This window comes from Pituophis catenifer, unplaced genomic scaffold (genome assembly GCF_029215685.1).
Source record: "Pituophis catenifer annectens isolate HBS135680 unplaced genomic scaffold, rPitCat1.0.hap2 SCAF_16, whole genome shotgun sequence".
NCBI lineage: Eukaryota > Metazoa > Chordata > Lepidosauria > Squamata > Colubridae > Pituophis > Pituophis catenifer.
In genome coordinates this window covers 3,928,818-3,941,301 of record NW_027256896.1, presented here as the reverse complement: position 1 = coordinate 3,941,301, position 12,484 = coordinate 3,928,818, and the positions used below count along the sequence as shown (strand labels likewise).

Below are 12,484 nucleotides of genomic sequence, written 5' to 3'. Positions count from 1 at the left end.
TTGTGATCAGAATGGACCCTGCAGGATGGAAGTCTGGGGCTCCCAATTTCTACTTCTGGAAGCAATAGCAATAGTAATAGCACTTATATACTGCTTCACAGTGCTTTACACACCCCTCTAATCAGTTTACAGAGTCAGCCTCTTCCACCAAGAATCTGGGTCCTCATTTTACCAATCTCAGAAGGATGAAAGGCTGAGTCAACTGTGAGCCGGTCAGGATCGAACTCCTGGCAGTGGGCAGAGTCAGCCTGTAATACTGCATTCTAACCACTGCGCCACCACAGTTTTTAGCAATAACAATAGCACTTAGAGTTATATACAGCTTCATAGTGCTTTACAGCCCTCTCTAAGTGTCAGCATCTCGTCCACAACAATCAGGGTCCTCATTTTATTGACCTCAAGGATGGAAGGCTGAGTCACCCTTGAGCCTGGTGGGACTTGAACTGCCAAATTGCAGGCAGCCGGCAGGCAGCAGAAGTAGCCTGCAGTACTGCACTCTACCCACTGCGTCACCGAGCCCTCTTGGTTTTCCCAGCTCAGCTTATCCTGTGATAGAGACTGGTAGCTCCTGCACCTACCTTCTCAGAAGAATCTCACCTGAATTCTAATCTCGTACCTCAGGTGTGAATGAAAATCCTGAACTGCCTCAAAAGATCAAAATGCAAATGCTGAAATAATTTCTAAATTAGCTAAATCCCTGGCTACCTGGGATATCTACAAGCTAGAGCAATTTCAAAGGAGATAAAGGAAATAAAACTTTATTTCTAAAACTGTAAAAAAAAATAATCTGTAAATATTAAAACATTCAACCAAACTTCCCCAGGTCACGGGATGCAGTAGGTACAACTGAGAGAACATGGCTTGAAGGATGGCTGCTAAAGTTTAAAGACCCATTATATAATTTAAACAGAGAATCAAAAGCATGAAATAAATGAGATTTTAAACACTACAGGAAAACCAAAACCATAAATTAAACCAATTCCTGTCTACTTGCTTTATTTATTTCTACAGAAAGAACAGTTGTCTGAAGCAAACAGTTCCTCTACTCCAGTTACCTGGCCTTATCTTTGATCTTGAGATTCTAAACTTTAATCAGAATCTGAGAAGAAACTGTACTTTTCCCAGTCTCACTCCACAGATTCTGAGGGACTTCTTCTGCCTTCCACTTTTTGTTTTAAATCAGCCAGCCGAGGGTGAAACTAGCCGAGGGTGGGACGGTAGTATTTCACTCAATATGGTCAAGGGCATCTGTAGGTGTATTGAAAGTTTACCTGGGCACCTGGCAGGCGAGTTGCTTTCATCCATCATTCAAGCTCTCCTCAGGAGCACCCATACCTGGTTCACCACAGTGGCCAGGTTACCCATGTCAGAATGTGAAAGGCACACACAAGAGTATGGATTGTTTATTTTTGAGGTAGATTTTTCTATCAACCCAGCCAAATATATTTTTTTCTCAGCGAATTAAGATTGAGCAAAGCATAGCTGAATGTGTGAACCCAAACAAGTAACTAAGTTTACATATCATGCTTGGTCAAATTGGTTTAACCATAGTCTATTTTTTAAAAATATAACTGAATTTATTCAACACAATAATCATGACAAAAAACCGACGCCGAGTTCACATGGTCCCTTAGACACAAATAAGCAATCCACATCTTAGTTTTATACGTTGTGTGAACAGAGAGGGAGCATTATTATTATTATAGATAAATAAGCAAAGAATGTAAAAAGGCCAATTAAAAAAACAAAACAGGATAACTATCACAACTGTGCAGAGAGGAATAGAAAGAGGTTCACTTTCCAGAACAAATAATTCTATATTAAAAAAAAAAAAGTCATATACAAAAGAAGAAGCATTTGAATTTTTCTGAGAATTACACCTCCCTTTGTATCCTGATTTAGTTTGCTTTTAGCCCGGTTTCGGTGAACTGAGGAAGAAACAGTCTGAGAAGACAGCGTTATTATGTATTATTAAATAAAATGTTAAACATTTAAATGAATATTTTAATAATTTATTAAATAATAAAAATAATAGTGCATTAATAATTAAACAATAAAATATATTGATAATTTATTAAATAATGAATAATATATATATATATTAATTTATTAAATAACAAATAATAGTATATTAATAATTTATTAAGTAGCATATAATATAGTAATAATTATTAAATAACTATATACTAAGTTGCCCCGAAAATAAGACCCTGTCTTATATTTTTTGAACCCTGAAAGAAGCGCTTGGCCTTATTGCCATGCGCTCAAAAAGCCCAGTTGGGCTTATTATCAGGGGATGTCTTATTTTTGGGAAAACAGGGTATTAATAATTAAATAATAAATAACAATACATTAATAATTATTAGGTAATAAATAATAATATAATTATTATTAAATAATAAATAATATATTAATAATTCCCAAAGTCTTTCTAGAATTTGCTAGAACCAAACCATAACAGGATATGAAGGGAAGGGTAATTCTAAAAAAAAATAATAAAAAATCAAATGCTTCTGCTTTTCCATATGATTTTTCTTCCTTGATGGGCCTCCGCGCTCACTCTGACCTGGAAAGAGGATGCGGCTGATCATCCCAGGCAAGACCATCATGAAGAGGGGTAGGATCTTCAAGTAGGAGGCCAGCAGGGCACCGCCCTTGGCATGAGAGAGAGATTTCGCTGCCAGGGATCTTTGGACAATGACCTTCAAGGAAAAGAAGATGTTAGTTTTTCCTTCTTCGCTTAGAACAACCTCCCACATCACACCAAGGGAGTCTGCAAGGTATAGTCAAAAAATTCAAGATGGCGGAAACAACAGCCCAAAGTTTCAGCCAATTTTTAAAAGTGTTTTGGCTTCCTTGGTTCTGGACTCGCAGATGCCTCTGAGTCCAGAACCTAGAAGGTAAATGAAGATGTACCCAAATGTCTCCCCACCAAAGTAGACCTGATTTTAAAAAAAACAGACAAAGGCCAAGTAGCAATTGCACTTATATGCCGCTTCACACTGCTTTACAGCCCTCTCTAAGCGGTTTACAGAGTCAGCCTATGGCCCCCAACAATCTGGATCCTCATTTTATGAACCTCAGAAGGATGGCAACAAAACCTGGGTGGGCATGGCCAACTCACTATCACCCACCAGTCACATGACCCCTTAGCCACGCCTACCCAGCTGGTCATTAGGGCAGAGAACCAGTTGTTAAAGAACACCGGGAACCACAAAATCCTTTTGACATCTCTTTCTCTCTCCCTCCCTCCTCCCTCCCTCTCCCTCTCTCTCTGTATCTCTCTCTGTCTCTCTCTCTCCCCTCTCTCTCTGTATCTCTCTATCTCTGCCCTGGCTGCTTCTCCCATCCCCTGCCATCACTCTTACTTTCTCAGGCCAGGTGTTGGAATCACCTGAGAGGGAGCCACAGCAGAGGGCCCAAAGAGCCACATGCAGCTCCAGATCTACAGGTTGCTGACCCCTGTCCTGCTTGAGCAGAGGGTTGGGCTAGAAGACCTCCAAGGTCCCTTCCAATTCTATTATTCTATGTTCTATATAGCCACCCATCTCACAAAATGTGACACTGCAGGCTCACAAGGCTGAGTTCTATTTCCAAGGTCTGTCCTTAAGTCAAATTTGTATGTAAGACGGAAGAATGTTATATAATACTGTCTAAATAGCATTGTGTAATGAACTTGAACCACTGTGTATTTAACTTGAATCATTGTGTATTTGAATCAAATTTTGCAACAATAGGCTCCATTCTTAACCATGGGTCATCTTGAAATCGGGGCATTCTTGACCCAGGGACTTGCTGCATTACCATGACAGCACATGATGATGTGGGCGGATTGCAGTGCTGTTCTCATAATGTCAGACATTTCAGCTTCCACCCTTGAGAAGTGATTCAGAGGAAGTTGTGTAAACTTTCTCAAGCAGGCAGCCTTGACTCTAATTAAAGCAGCCACATCTTTTTCCATTCCTCTGTGTGAGCCATGTTGCAAGTTCTCCCTTAAAGCAATGCTACCACTTCCTGGTACATGGTGGCAATTTCTCTTCTTCTAAAACTCTCCCTCTTTAGGGCGCGCCATGGTTCAGTGGTTAAAGACACTGAGCTTGTCAGTTGACGGCCCAGGTTCGAGACCCAAGTGCCGTGCAATGGGATGAGCTCCCATTACTTACCTCAGCTCCTATCCACCTAACACTTTCAAAAGCATGCAAATCAGTAGTGGGTTTCACTTACCTTCGCTACCGGTTCAGAATTGTGAGCATGCATGCACGCACGCTCACTTCGCTTGTGCGTGGCGCTTCTGCACATGCGCAGAACATTCTGCGCATGTGCAGAACATCCACGATGACGTCCTGGTGGGTGGGCGGAGCCTCCCGCCGCTGCTACCGGTTCTCCCGAACCGGGGCGAACCGGTAAAAACCCATCACTGATGTAAATGCAAGTAGATCAATAGGTAGCACTTCAGTGGGAAAGCAACCAGTTTTTGTGTGCCTTTGGCATATAGCCATGCTGGCTATATGATCACAGAAAATGTCTTTGGACAGTGCTGGCTCCCTCAGCTAAAAAATGGAGATCAGCACCAGACCCTAAAGTCGGATACAACTAGACAAAGGATACCTTTACTTTTTAAAGCTCTTTGTCAGCCAAAAGACAAACATAGCTGATGAGATGAATTTACCTGGTCGGTGCACCAGTACCACAGAGATGGGATGGTCATTCCCACTAGGATACCTGGCCAGGGAAAGTCGGACGTGACAGGGTCCCGAAATATGTGGAAGGCATCCTCTCTTGGCAAGCCACAACTGGTGTTTCCATAGTGGTTGCTTGCGATGGCTTTGAAGTATCTGTTCTTCAGGTCCTCAAGGCCTCCGACTTTGGCAAAGCCTAGAGAGGCGATCAAACCGGTCAGTCCTAGAGGAGATCAACCCTGACTGCTCTTTAGAAGGCCAGATTCTGAAGGGGAAACTCAAATACTTTGGCCACCTAATTGTTGTGACCCAGGCCCACGTACTTAATATTAAATGCAAAACAGTTCCGAAAAACAAACAGATTTTATTAAAACAGCTGAGAATTAACTCATTCTCAGCATATTCCAAATTAAATGAAAGCAATTCCTCAAAACACCATTCTTCAGTTTATCTCTGACCTTGGGATAATTAGGCAAACTGCCAAAGGCTTTTCTTGGCAACAGTTCAGGAACAGAAGACGCTGACAAGAAAGAAATACATCCAAACACGAAGCAAATCTGCCAACGTTGTTTTCCGGCAAAGAGGCCAAGAGCCGTTGCTGGTCTTTTAAGCCTTATGGGAGGGGCCAATCATCTCTTGGCTCTACTCCTGAGTCGTCCTCTCTGCTTTAGCTGCTCTTGCCTTCTGGCAGCTCTTCTCATACATGCACTAGGAACAGGCTCCTCCTGTTCCTCTGCCCCTCTACTGTCAGCCTCTGGAGGCTCCGAAGTCCGCGCATCACTCCCCGATGGCCCTGGCCCCATCTCTGCCTCCAACGCAGAGCCCTCATCTGGGCCTTCCCCAGCCTCCAGGACTGGCCCAGGTTCTTCCTCAGCCTCATCGCTGTCCGACTCTACTGCCAACTCCGCAGGCTGCTGGGGGACCACAACACTAATGAGAAGGAAGGACTCAGTGGAGAAGAGCCTAATGCTGGGAATGATTGAGGGCAAAAGAAGAAGGGGACAGCAGAGAACAAGGTGGCTGGATGGAGTCACTGAAGCAGTCGGCGTGAGCTTAAATGGACCCCGGGGGATGGTAGAGGACAGGAAGGGATGGAGGAAAGTTGTCCATGGGGTCACAATGGGTTGGACACGACTTCACAACTAATAACAACAACAAAGAGCAGTTGAAACGGACCAGTTCAGTTACTTCCCACAGACAGCAAGCTAAGGAACAGCAATTCTGAAACACACACACAAACACACACACACATACACACTACTCACTGAAGCCCATCAGGGTGAGTGCGCCAGCCAACATGATAACTGTCTGCAGGGTGTCCGTGTAGATCACTGCTGCCAGGCCACCTGTGGAAGGCAAGAGCCAGATTAGGGCCCAGTTTCTGCCCAAAAAGTCTGGACTAGCCTCAAAAAAGCCCTTCCCTGATTTTGAAAGGTTTATTATTATTTTATTTGTTAAATTTGCATGTCACCCATCTCACTATCGAGAGACTCTCGATAACTAATGTTAATTTTATACCTATCAGAAAATTGATGTTTTAATTCAGGTGTGATTTAAATGTGATACTGGAATACTGCAACCAATTTTGGTCACCAAAGAAACTTTGGAAAAGGTTCAGAGAAGAGCAACTAAGATGATCAAAGACCTGGAGGCTAAAACATATGAAGAACAGTTGCAGGATTTGGGATTATCTACTCTAAAGAAAAGAAGAGTTAGGGGCGACATGATAGCAGTTTTCCAGTATTTGAGGGGCTACCACAAAGAAGAGGGGGTCAAATTATTCTCCAAAGCATTACAAGGCAGGACAAGAAACAATGATTGGAAATCAAATCAAAGAGAGAAGCAACCTGGAATTAAGGAGAAACTTCTTAACAGTGAGGACAATTAATCAGTAGAACAGCTTGCCTCCAGAAATCGTGGGCGCTCCACCACTGGATATTTTTAAGAAGAGTCTAGACCCATGATGGCGAACCTATGGCACGGCACGTATGCGTGCACCAGCCAGCTGATTTTCGGGCCTTCTGGGCCCACCAGAAGTCAGGAAACACACTATTTCCGGCCTCTGGAGGGCCTCTAGGGTGGGGTGGGGAAGGCTGTTTTTGCCCTCCCCAGACTCCTAGAAAGGCTCTGGAGCCTGGGGAGAGCAAAAAACGGGCCTACCGGCCCACTGTGCCATCATGTGCCAAAAACAGGGGGAGCACGGGGGGGGGCACATAGAATTATGGATGTGGGCACGCGTGCATGTGACCCCACCGTGCTCCCCCCGCTTTTGGCACGCGATGGCAAAAAGGTTAGCCATCACTGGTCTAGACAGTCACTTATCTGAAATATTATAGGTTCTCCTGCTTGAGCAGGGGGCTGGACTAGAAGACCTCTAAGGTCCCTTCCAGCCCATTCTATTCTAATTCTAAATAACGGGAGATTTCTTGGAAGGCTTGTTATTTGCGTTTCTAACTAACAATCCAAGCCAAAAATACCATCCACCTGATTATTTGCATCCCCAGTACCTAGACTACATTTGGTTTTGCTATTTTTAATGCAACAAGACTTTCTCAACAGGGAAGATGTGCCAGTTGGAAAGCAGCCCTTTTGGAAAGAGAAGAAACAATGTTATGGCGCTGGCAGGGATGGCAAAATTGACATTTTGATTAGAGAAAAGACACTGATTAACAGGAATGCTGATTTGAAGACCCTACTCTGTGAAACAGGAAAAGAAAAAAAATTGTGGCATGTCTGTTTGATGATTAGAAAAATCAGTAGATTATAGGAAAAATGAAATTGATGTTGTACCCTTTAGAGCAAGTGGTCATTTAAATTTATGCTTCTGTCACAAAAGAAAATCAGAAGCCATTTCTCTGCCTTTCTTTGTCTCTTAATTCTACACTTTTGGCTTTGCTGTTTATTCTATGTCCTATCTCAATTATTAGTTGTTTGTTCTTTTTTATATTTCTAGTTTAAACTATCTAGTAAAGTTATCAAGCAATTTTATTGCCTTTTGCATAGGGTGGAGGGGTTTTGGAATAGAATAGAATAGAATTTTTTATTGGCCAAATGTGATTAGACACACAAGGAATTTGTCTTGGTGCATATGCTCTCAGTATACATAAAAAGAAAAGATACATTCATCAAGAATCATAAGGTACAACACTTAATGATAGTCATAGGGTACAAATAAGCAATCAGGAAACAGTATCAATATAGAATAGAGCAGAGCAGAGCAGAGCAGAGCAGAGCAGAACAGAACAGAACAGAACAGAACAGAACAGAACAGAACAGAACAGAACAGAACAGAATAGAATAGAATAGAATAGAATAGAACAGAATTCTTTGTTGGCCAAGTGTGATTGGACACACAAGGAATATGTCTTTGGTGCATATGCTCTCAGTGAACATAAAAGAAAAGATACTTCATCAAGAATCATAAGGTACAACACTGAATGATAGTCATAGAGTACAAATAAGCAATCAGGAAATAATATCAATATAAATCGTAAGGATCCAAGCAACAAAGTTACAGTCATACAGTCATAAGTGGAAGGAGATGGGTGATGGGAACGATGAGAAGATTAATAGTAGTGCAGACTTAGTGAATAGTTTGACAGTGTTGAGGGAATTAGTTGTTTAGCAGAGTGATGACATTCAGGAAAAAACTGTCCTTGTGTCTAGTTGTTCTGGTGTGCAATGCTCTATAGCGCCGTTTTGAGGGTAGGAGTTGAAATAGTTTATGTCCAGGGTGTGAGGGGTTTTGTGTGTGCGTGTGTTTGTGGGACTCACATCAGCTTTCAGAGGACCTGATTTAATTCTCGCTGTCCTCTTCAAATGACTTTTGGGGGCTTGGGGAGCAGACGCAGTTGGCAGCCTGGCAAGGAAGGAGCCTCTGCCCTTCCCATCAAGCTATTCGGTGATCTAGCTAAGATCATGACTTGCTCTTTGATTGTCTTCTCCCATGTGGTTTAATTTCCCCTGTTTTTCTCTTCCTTGTCAACAAGTAGTTCTCTGGGCAGTACAAAAAAGGACTCAGCTGAATACCATGTCTTTTTAACTTTAAAAAAAAGTCTTTTCAAGTAGTTAAATAAAAGGAAACTTTGAGGACATCACTTAACTGAAGTTCAAAGCAAAGGAAGATGAAAAGGGGCGATATTTTCTAAAGAAAGCCAGAACACGATCGTCTTTGCTTTGGGAATTTCAAGCTGTTCCTTCTCTGTAGGTCAACATATCTAAGATGTTGATATTTGCTTTCTTGCAAAACACGTCTGTGTACCCAAGTTATTTTTTTTACAAAGCGTGCAATGTGAGTAATGGTTTACTTATTTGCAAATGCTATCCTCTCTGTACATTTTTATCATTGGCAGTGGGGCAAAACAAGGTCTTTGAAAAAGCAACAAAAGTCAAGCAGCACCTGAAGCCCCAAGAAAAATTGATGGTCACAAAACAGAATTCAATCAATATTTCAGGTATATTAGAGTCTCATCACCTAATCACATACTACATCCTATTTGATTGTTGCCTGTATAAGAGGGTAAGAGTCAGGTACCTTGGTCTATATACTAAACGAATGGCCCATTGGGATCCCCATATCAAAACAACTTACCTTATCTGTGGCCAGAACCTGAAAATAACATTTAACACAGCCCAGTACTTGAGCAAAATGGTTCAGTTGAGATCTGCATATGATTGAGGTAGATCAGGGGTCAGCAACCTGCGGCTCTGGAGCCGCATGTGGCTCTTTCATCCCTCTGCTGCGGCTCCCTGTCACCAGTCAGCTCCACAATTGATATGGCTTTCAGTTAGGATAGGTAGAGGAGAAAAGCATGCCGCACTAGGAGGAGACACTTTGATGGGGGGAACCAGACTTCCAGTTGGCTCTAGAATTGAAGGGGGGCTTCCAGTTAAGGCCTTTGTGGCTCTTTGAGTGTTTAAGGTTGCCGACCCCTGGGGTAGATTGTAGCGGTGACACCGAAATATAATTTTATCATGCTTTTTTTTTTTTAATTTGATTTATATGCCGCCCTTCTCCGGAGACTCAGGGCGGCTTACAGTGCGTTAAGCAATATTTATTTATTTATTTATTTATTTATTTATTTATTTATTTATTTATTTATTTATTTATTTTTATATGCCGCTCTTCTCCGGAGACTCAGGGCGGCTTACAATGCATTAAGCAATAGCCTTCATCTTTTTGTATATTTATACAAAGTCAGCTTATTGCCCCCACAACTGGGTCCTCAATTTACCTACCTTAGAAAGGATGGAAGGCTGAGTCAGCCTTGAGCCTGGCGAGATTCGAACCTGCAGTAATTGCAGGCAGCTGGTCTTAATAACAGGGTGCTTTAGACCACCTGTACTACCAAGGCTCTCTTTAGCTATATCTTAAATTATTGTATTTTATTCCAATTTTATTTTAAACTGTATTTTATTCCAATTTCATTTTAAATTGTATTTTATTCCAATTTAAATTGTTTTTATCAGATTTTAGTAATAATAATTTATGTCTGGAACTCTGCACTTTCATACCGCCCAAGAGCTAATCAATAAAGTTAAACATGCTACATATTCATCAGGTAAACTTCCACAGATGGCTAAATCTTCTAAGGCAGGGGTGTCAAACTAGATTTCATTGAGGGCCGTATCAGGGTTGTGTTTGACCTCAAGGGGGGGGGGGGTTTGCATGTGTGTGTTTGGCCAGGTGGGCATAGCCAGCTCGATGTCACTCATGTTGGGGATGCCGATGGTGGCCCGGGCGCTCTGCCAGTAAAAATGGGCTCCCAAGCTCTGTTTTCACTGGCAGGAGGCTGTGGCAGCCAAAAACGGAGCTCGGAGGCCCATTTTCACTGGCAGAAGCACCTCAGGCCGGTCTTTCGCTGTTTCCAGGGCAGCCCTGTGGGCCAGATCTAAGTACCCCATGGGTCATATCTGGCCCCTAGGCCTTGAGTTTGACATCACTGTTTTAAGGGAACATGCTTTCTCTCCATACCCATGGGTTAAAACCCTCAACTGCCTGAAGCTGGATGATAGAACACCACACAATCCTAGCCATTTTCCTAAACTCCTTCCCCAGAGCTCATGGTCCCGAAATAACTGCCAAAGACCCACTCTTACGGTGTGTTAACATCTACCTGCCACAGTGTAAATTGCAGTGATGACCAGCAAACCAATGACTGCTATGTAGAGGTCCCAGTGCAAGGCCTGTTGGATGAAGAGAGCTCCAGCATACATGTCAACCTGCAGGAAAAAGAAGAAACGGCTAACACTGAAATCTCAGCAACCATCTTGCCTTGAGACAGTTGGCCAAATGTGTTGTATTTCCTACACTAGTGGTTGCAGTTGGGTATATATAGATTGATAGTAGTCTCTATTAGAATCCAAGGGACCTTTGAGGTCTTCTAGTCAAACCCCCTACTCAAGGCAGGAGATCTTATTGCATCCCAAAGAAATGAATGTCCGATCTTTCCTTGAAGGCCTCCAGTTGTGGAACACTGACAGCTCCATGAGGCAAGTTGTTCCATTAATTAATTGTTCTCACTGTCAGAAAATTCCTTATTTCCAGGTTGGATCTCCCTCTCATGAGTTTCCATCCACTGCTTCTTGTCCTGTCTCTATCCTGCCTTGAGCACAATGTTGTTGAAAACGACATATCCTTGTTTGCTGTTATGCACTTTAATGACCATTTTCTCCAAAGGAAAATTGCTGCCTTTGGTCCTGTCCTAAGAGCTAGATTAGGAAGAATTAGCTGGCCCAGGCCAAGGGCTTAAAGCCTAAATAATTACTCTTCTCAATTATTGTCTAAAAGGGTATTATGTCTGACCTTTGTTTCAAGCACAGTCATTATTAAATGGCTGGTCAATATTTGAACTATTGACTGAGACATCCTCCTCCTCTTTTTCTGCTTCAATCTGGCTGTTGCAAATTATAAAGCTAAATTTCTAAATGTACCTTACATTTGAAAAGGGAATACGCTTCCTATTAAAGGTAGAAGGTAAAGGAGTCCCTGCGGATTTTACACCGCTAGCTGTTGCCGACTCTACGTTTGAAGACCATTGAGCCAGTGCTGTCCGAAGACATTTCTGTGGTCATGTGGCCAGCATGATGTCATGGACAGCTGTTTCCTCCCCACCAAAGTGTCACCTATTAATTTACTCGCATTTGAATGCTTTCAAACTGCTAGGTTGGCAGGAGCTGAGGCAAGGATGGGAGCTCACTCTGTCGCATGGCACCCGGATCTCAAACCTGGGCCACCGTACCACCCACACTTCCTATTAAGCTTTTCAATATTTCTGAATTGATTGCCATCGCTACCAAATCTAAACGATATTTCTATACTGGTGCATGTAGAAGTGGCTTAAGCATTTGAGCCTGGTTTTTTCTTTTCTTTTACATCACAACTGACATAGATTTACACAGAATTTTTTTTTTAAAAAAATGGTTGAGATTCCTTGGTACATGAGTTACAAACAATAAATTACAAGAAAAAAATGTCCACTTATTCAGTGTCCCATTATTTCCAAGTTGGAACTAAGAATGTGTGTGGGTGCAATTCAGTGGTACAAAACTGGCACAAAATGTTGCCATTGTTTGGCTAGATGGTTTTAAATGTTTCCTTTGAAGATGATTGGAAAAGTCTTAAACTCTTAACTCTGTGACTATATAACATATAGTCAAAGTGGAGCAAAGCCTCTGAAGAGAACTATTTAAGGACATGGCAGTTGTACCCACTGAACCAGAGGTGAAATCCAGCAGGTTTTGACAGGTTCTGGAGAACCGGCAGTGGAAATTTTGAGCAGTTCGGAGAACTGGCAAATACCACC

At 42.3% G+C, this 12,484-nt stretch overlaps 1 protein-coding gene across 3 annotated transcripts in view; it reads right to left on the bottom strand.

The window, feature by feature from the left end:
• Positions 1–12,484, bottom strand: part of SLC5A11 (solute carrier family 5 member 11) — a 42,385-nt gene that overhangs the window by 11,298 nt on the left and 18,603 nt on the right. For all 3 annotated transcript variants that reach the window (XM_070955437.1, XM_070955436.1, XM_070955435.1), the window contains exons 8-11: positions 10,796–10,901; positions 5,945–6,025; positions 4,670–4,875; positions 2,567–2,702 (exon numbers count right to left, since the gene is read on the bottom strand). In XM_070955437.1, the coding sequence (XP_070811538.1) occupies positions 2,567–2,702; positions 4,670–4,875; positions 5,945–6,025; positions 10,796–10,901 (529 nt within the window). The remainder of the gene's footprint in view (positions 1–2,566; positions 2,703–4,669; positions 4,876–5,944; positions 6,026–10,795; positions 10,902–12,484) is intronic.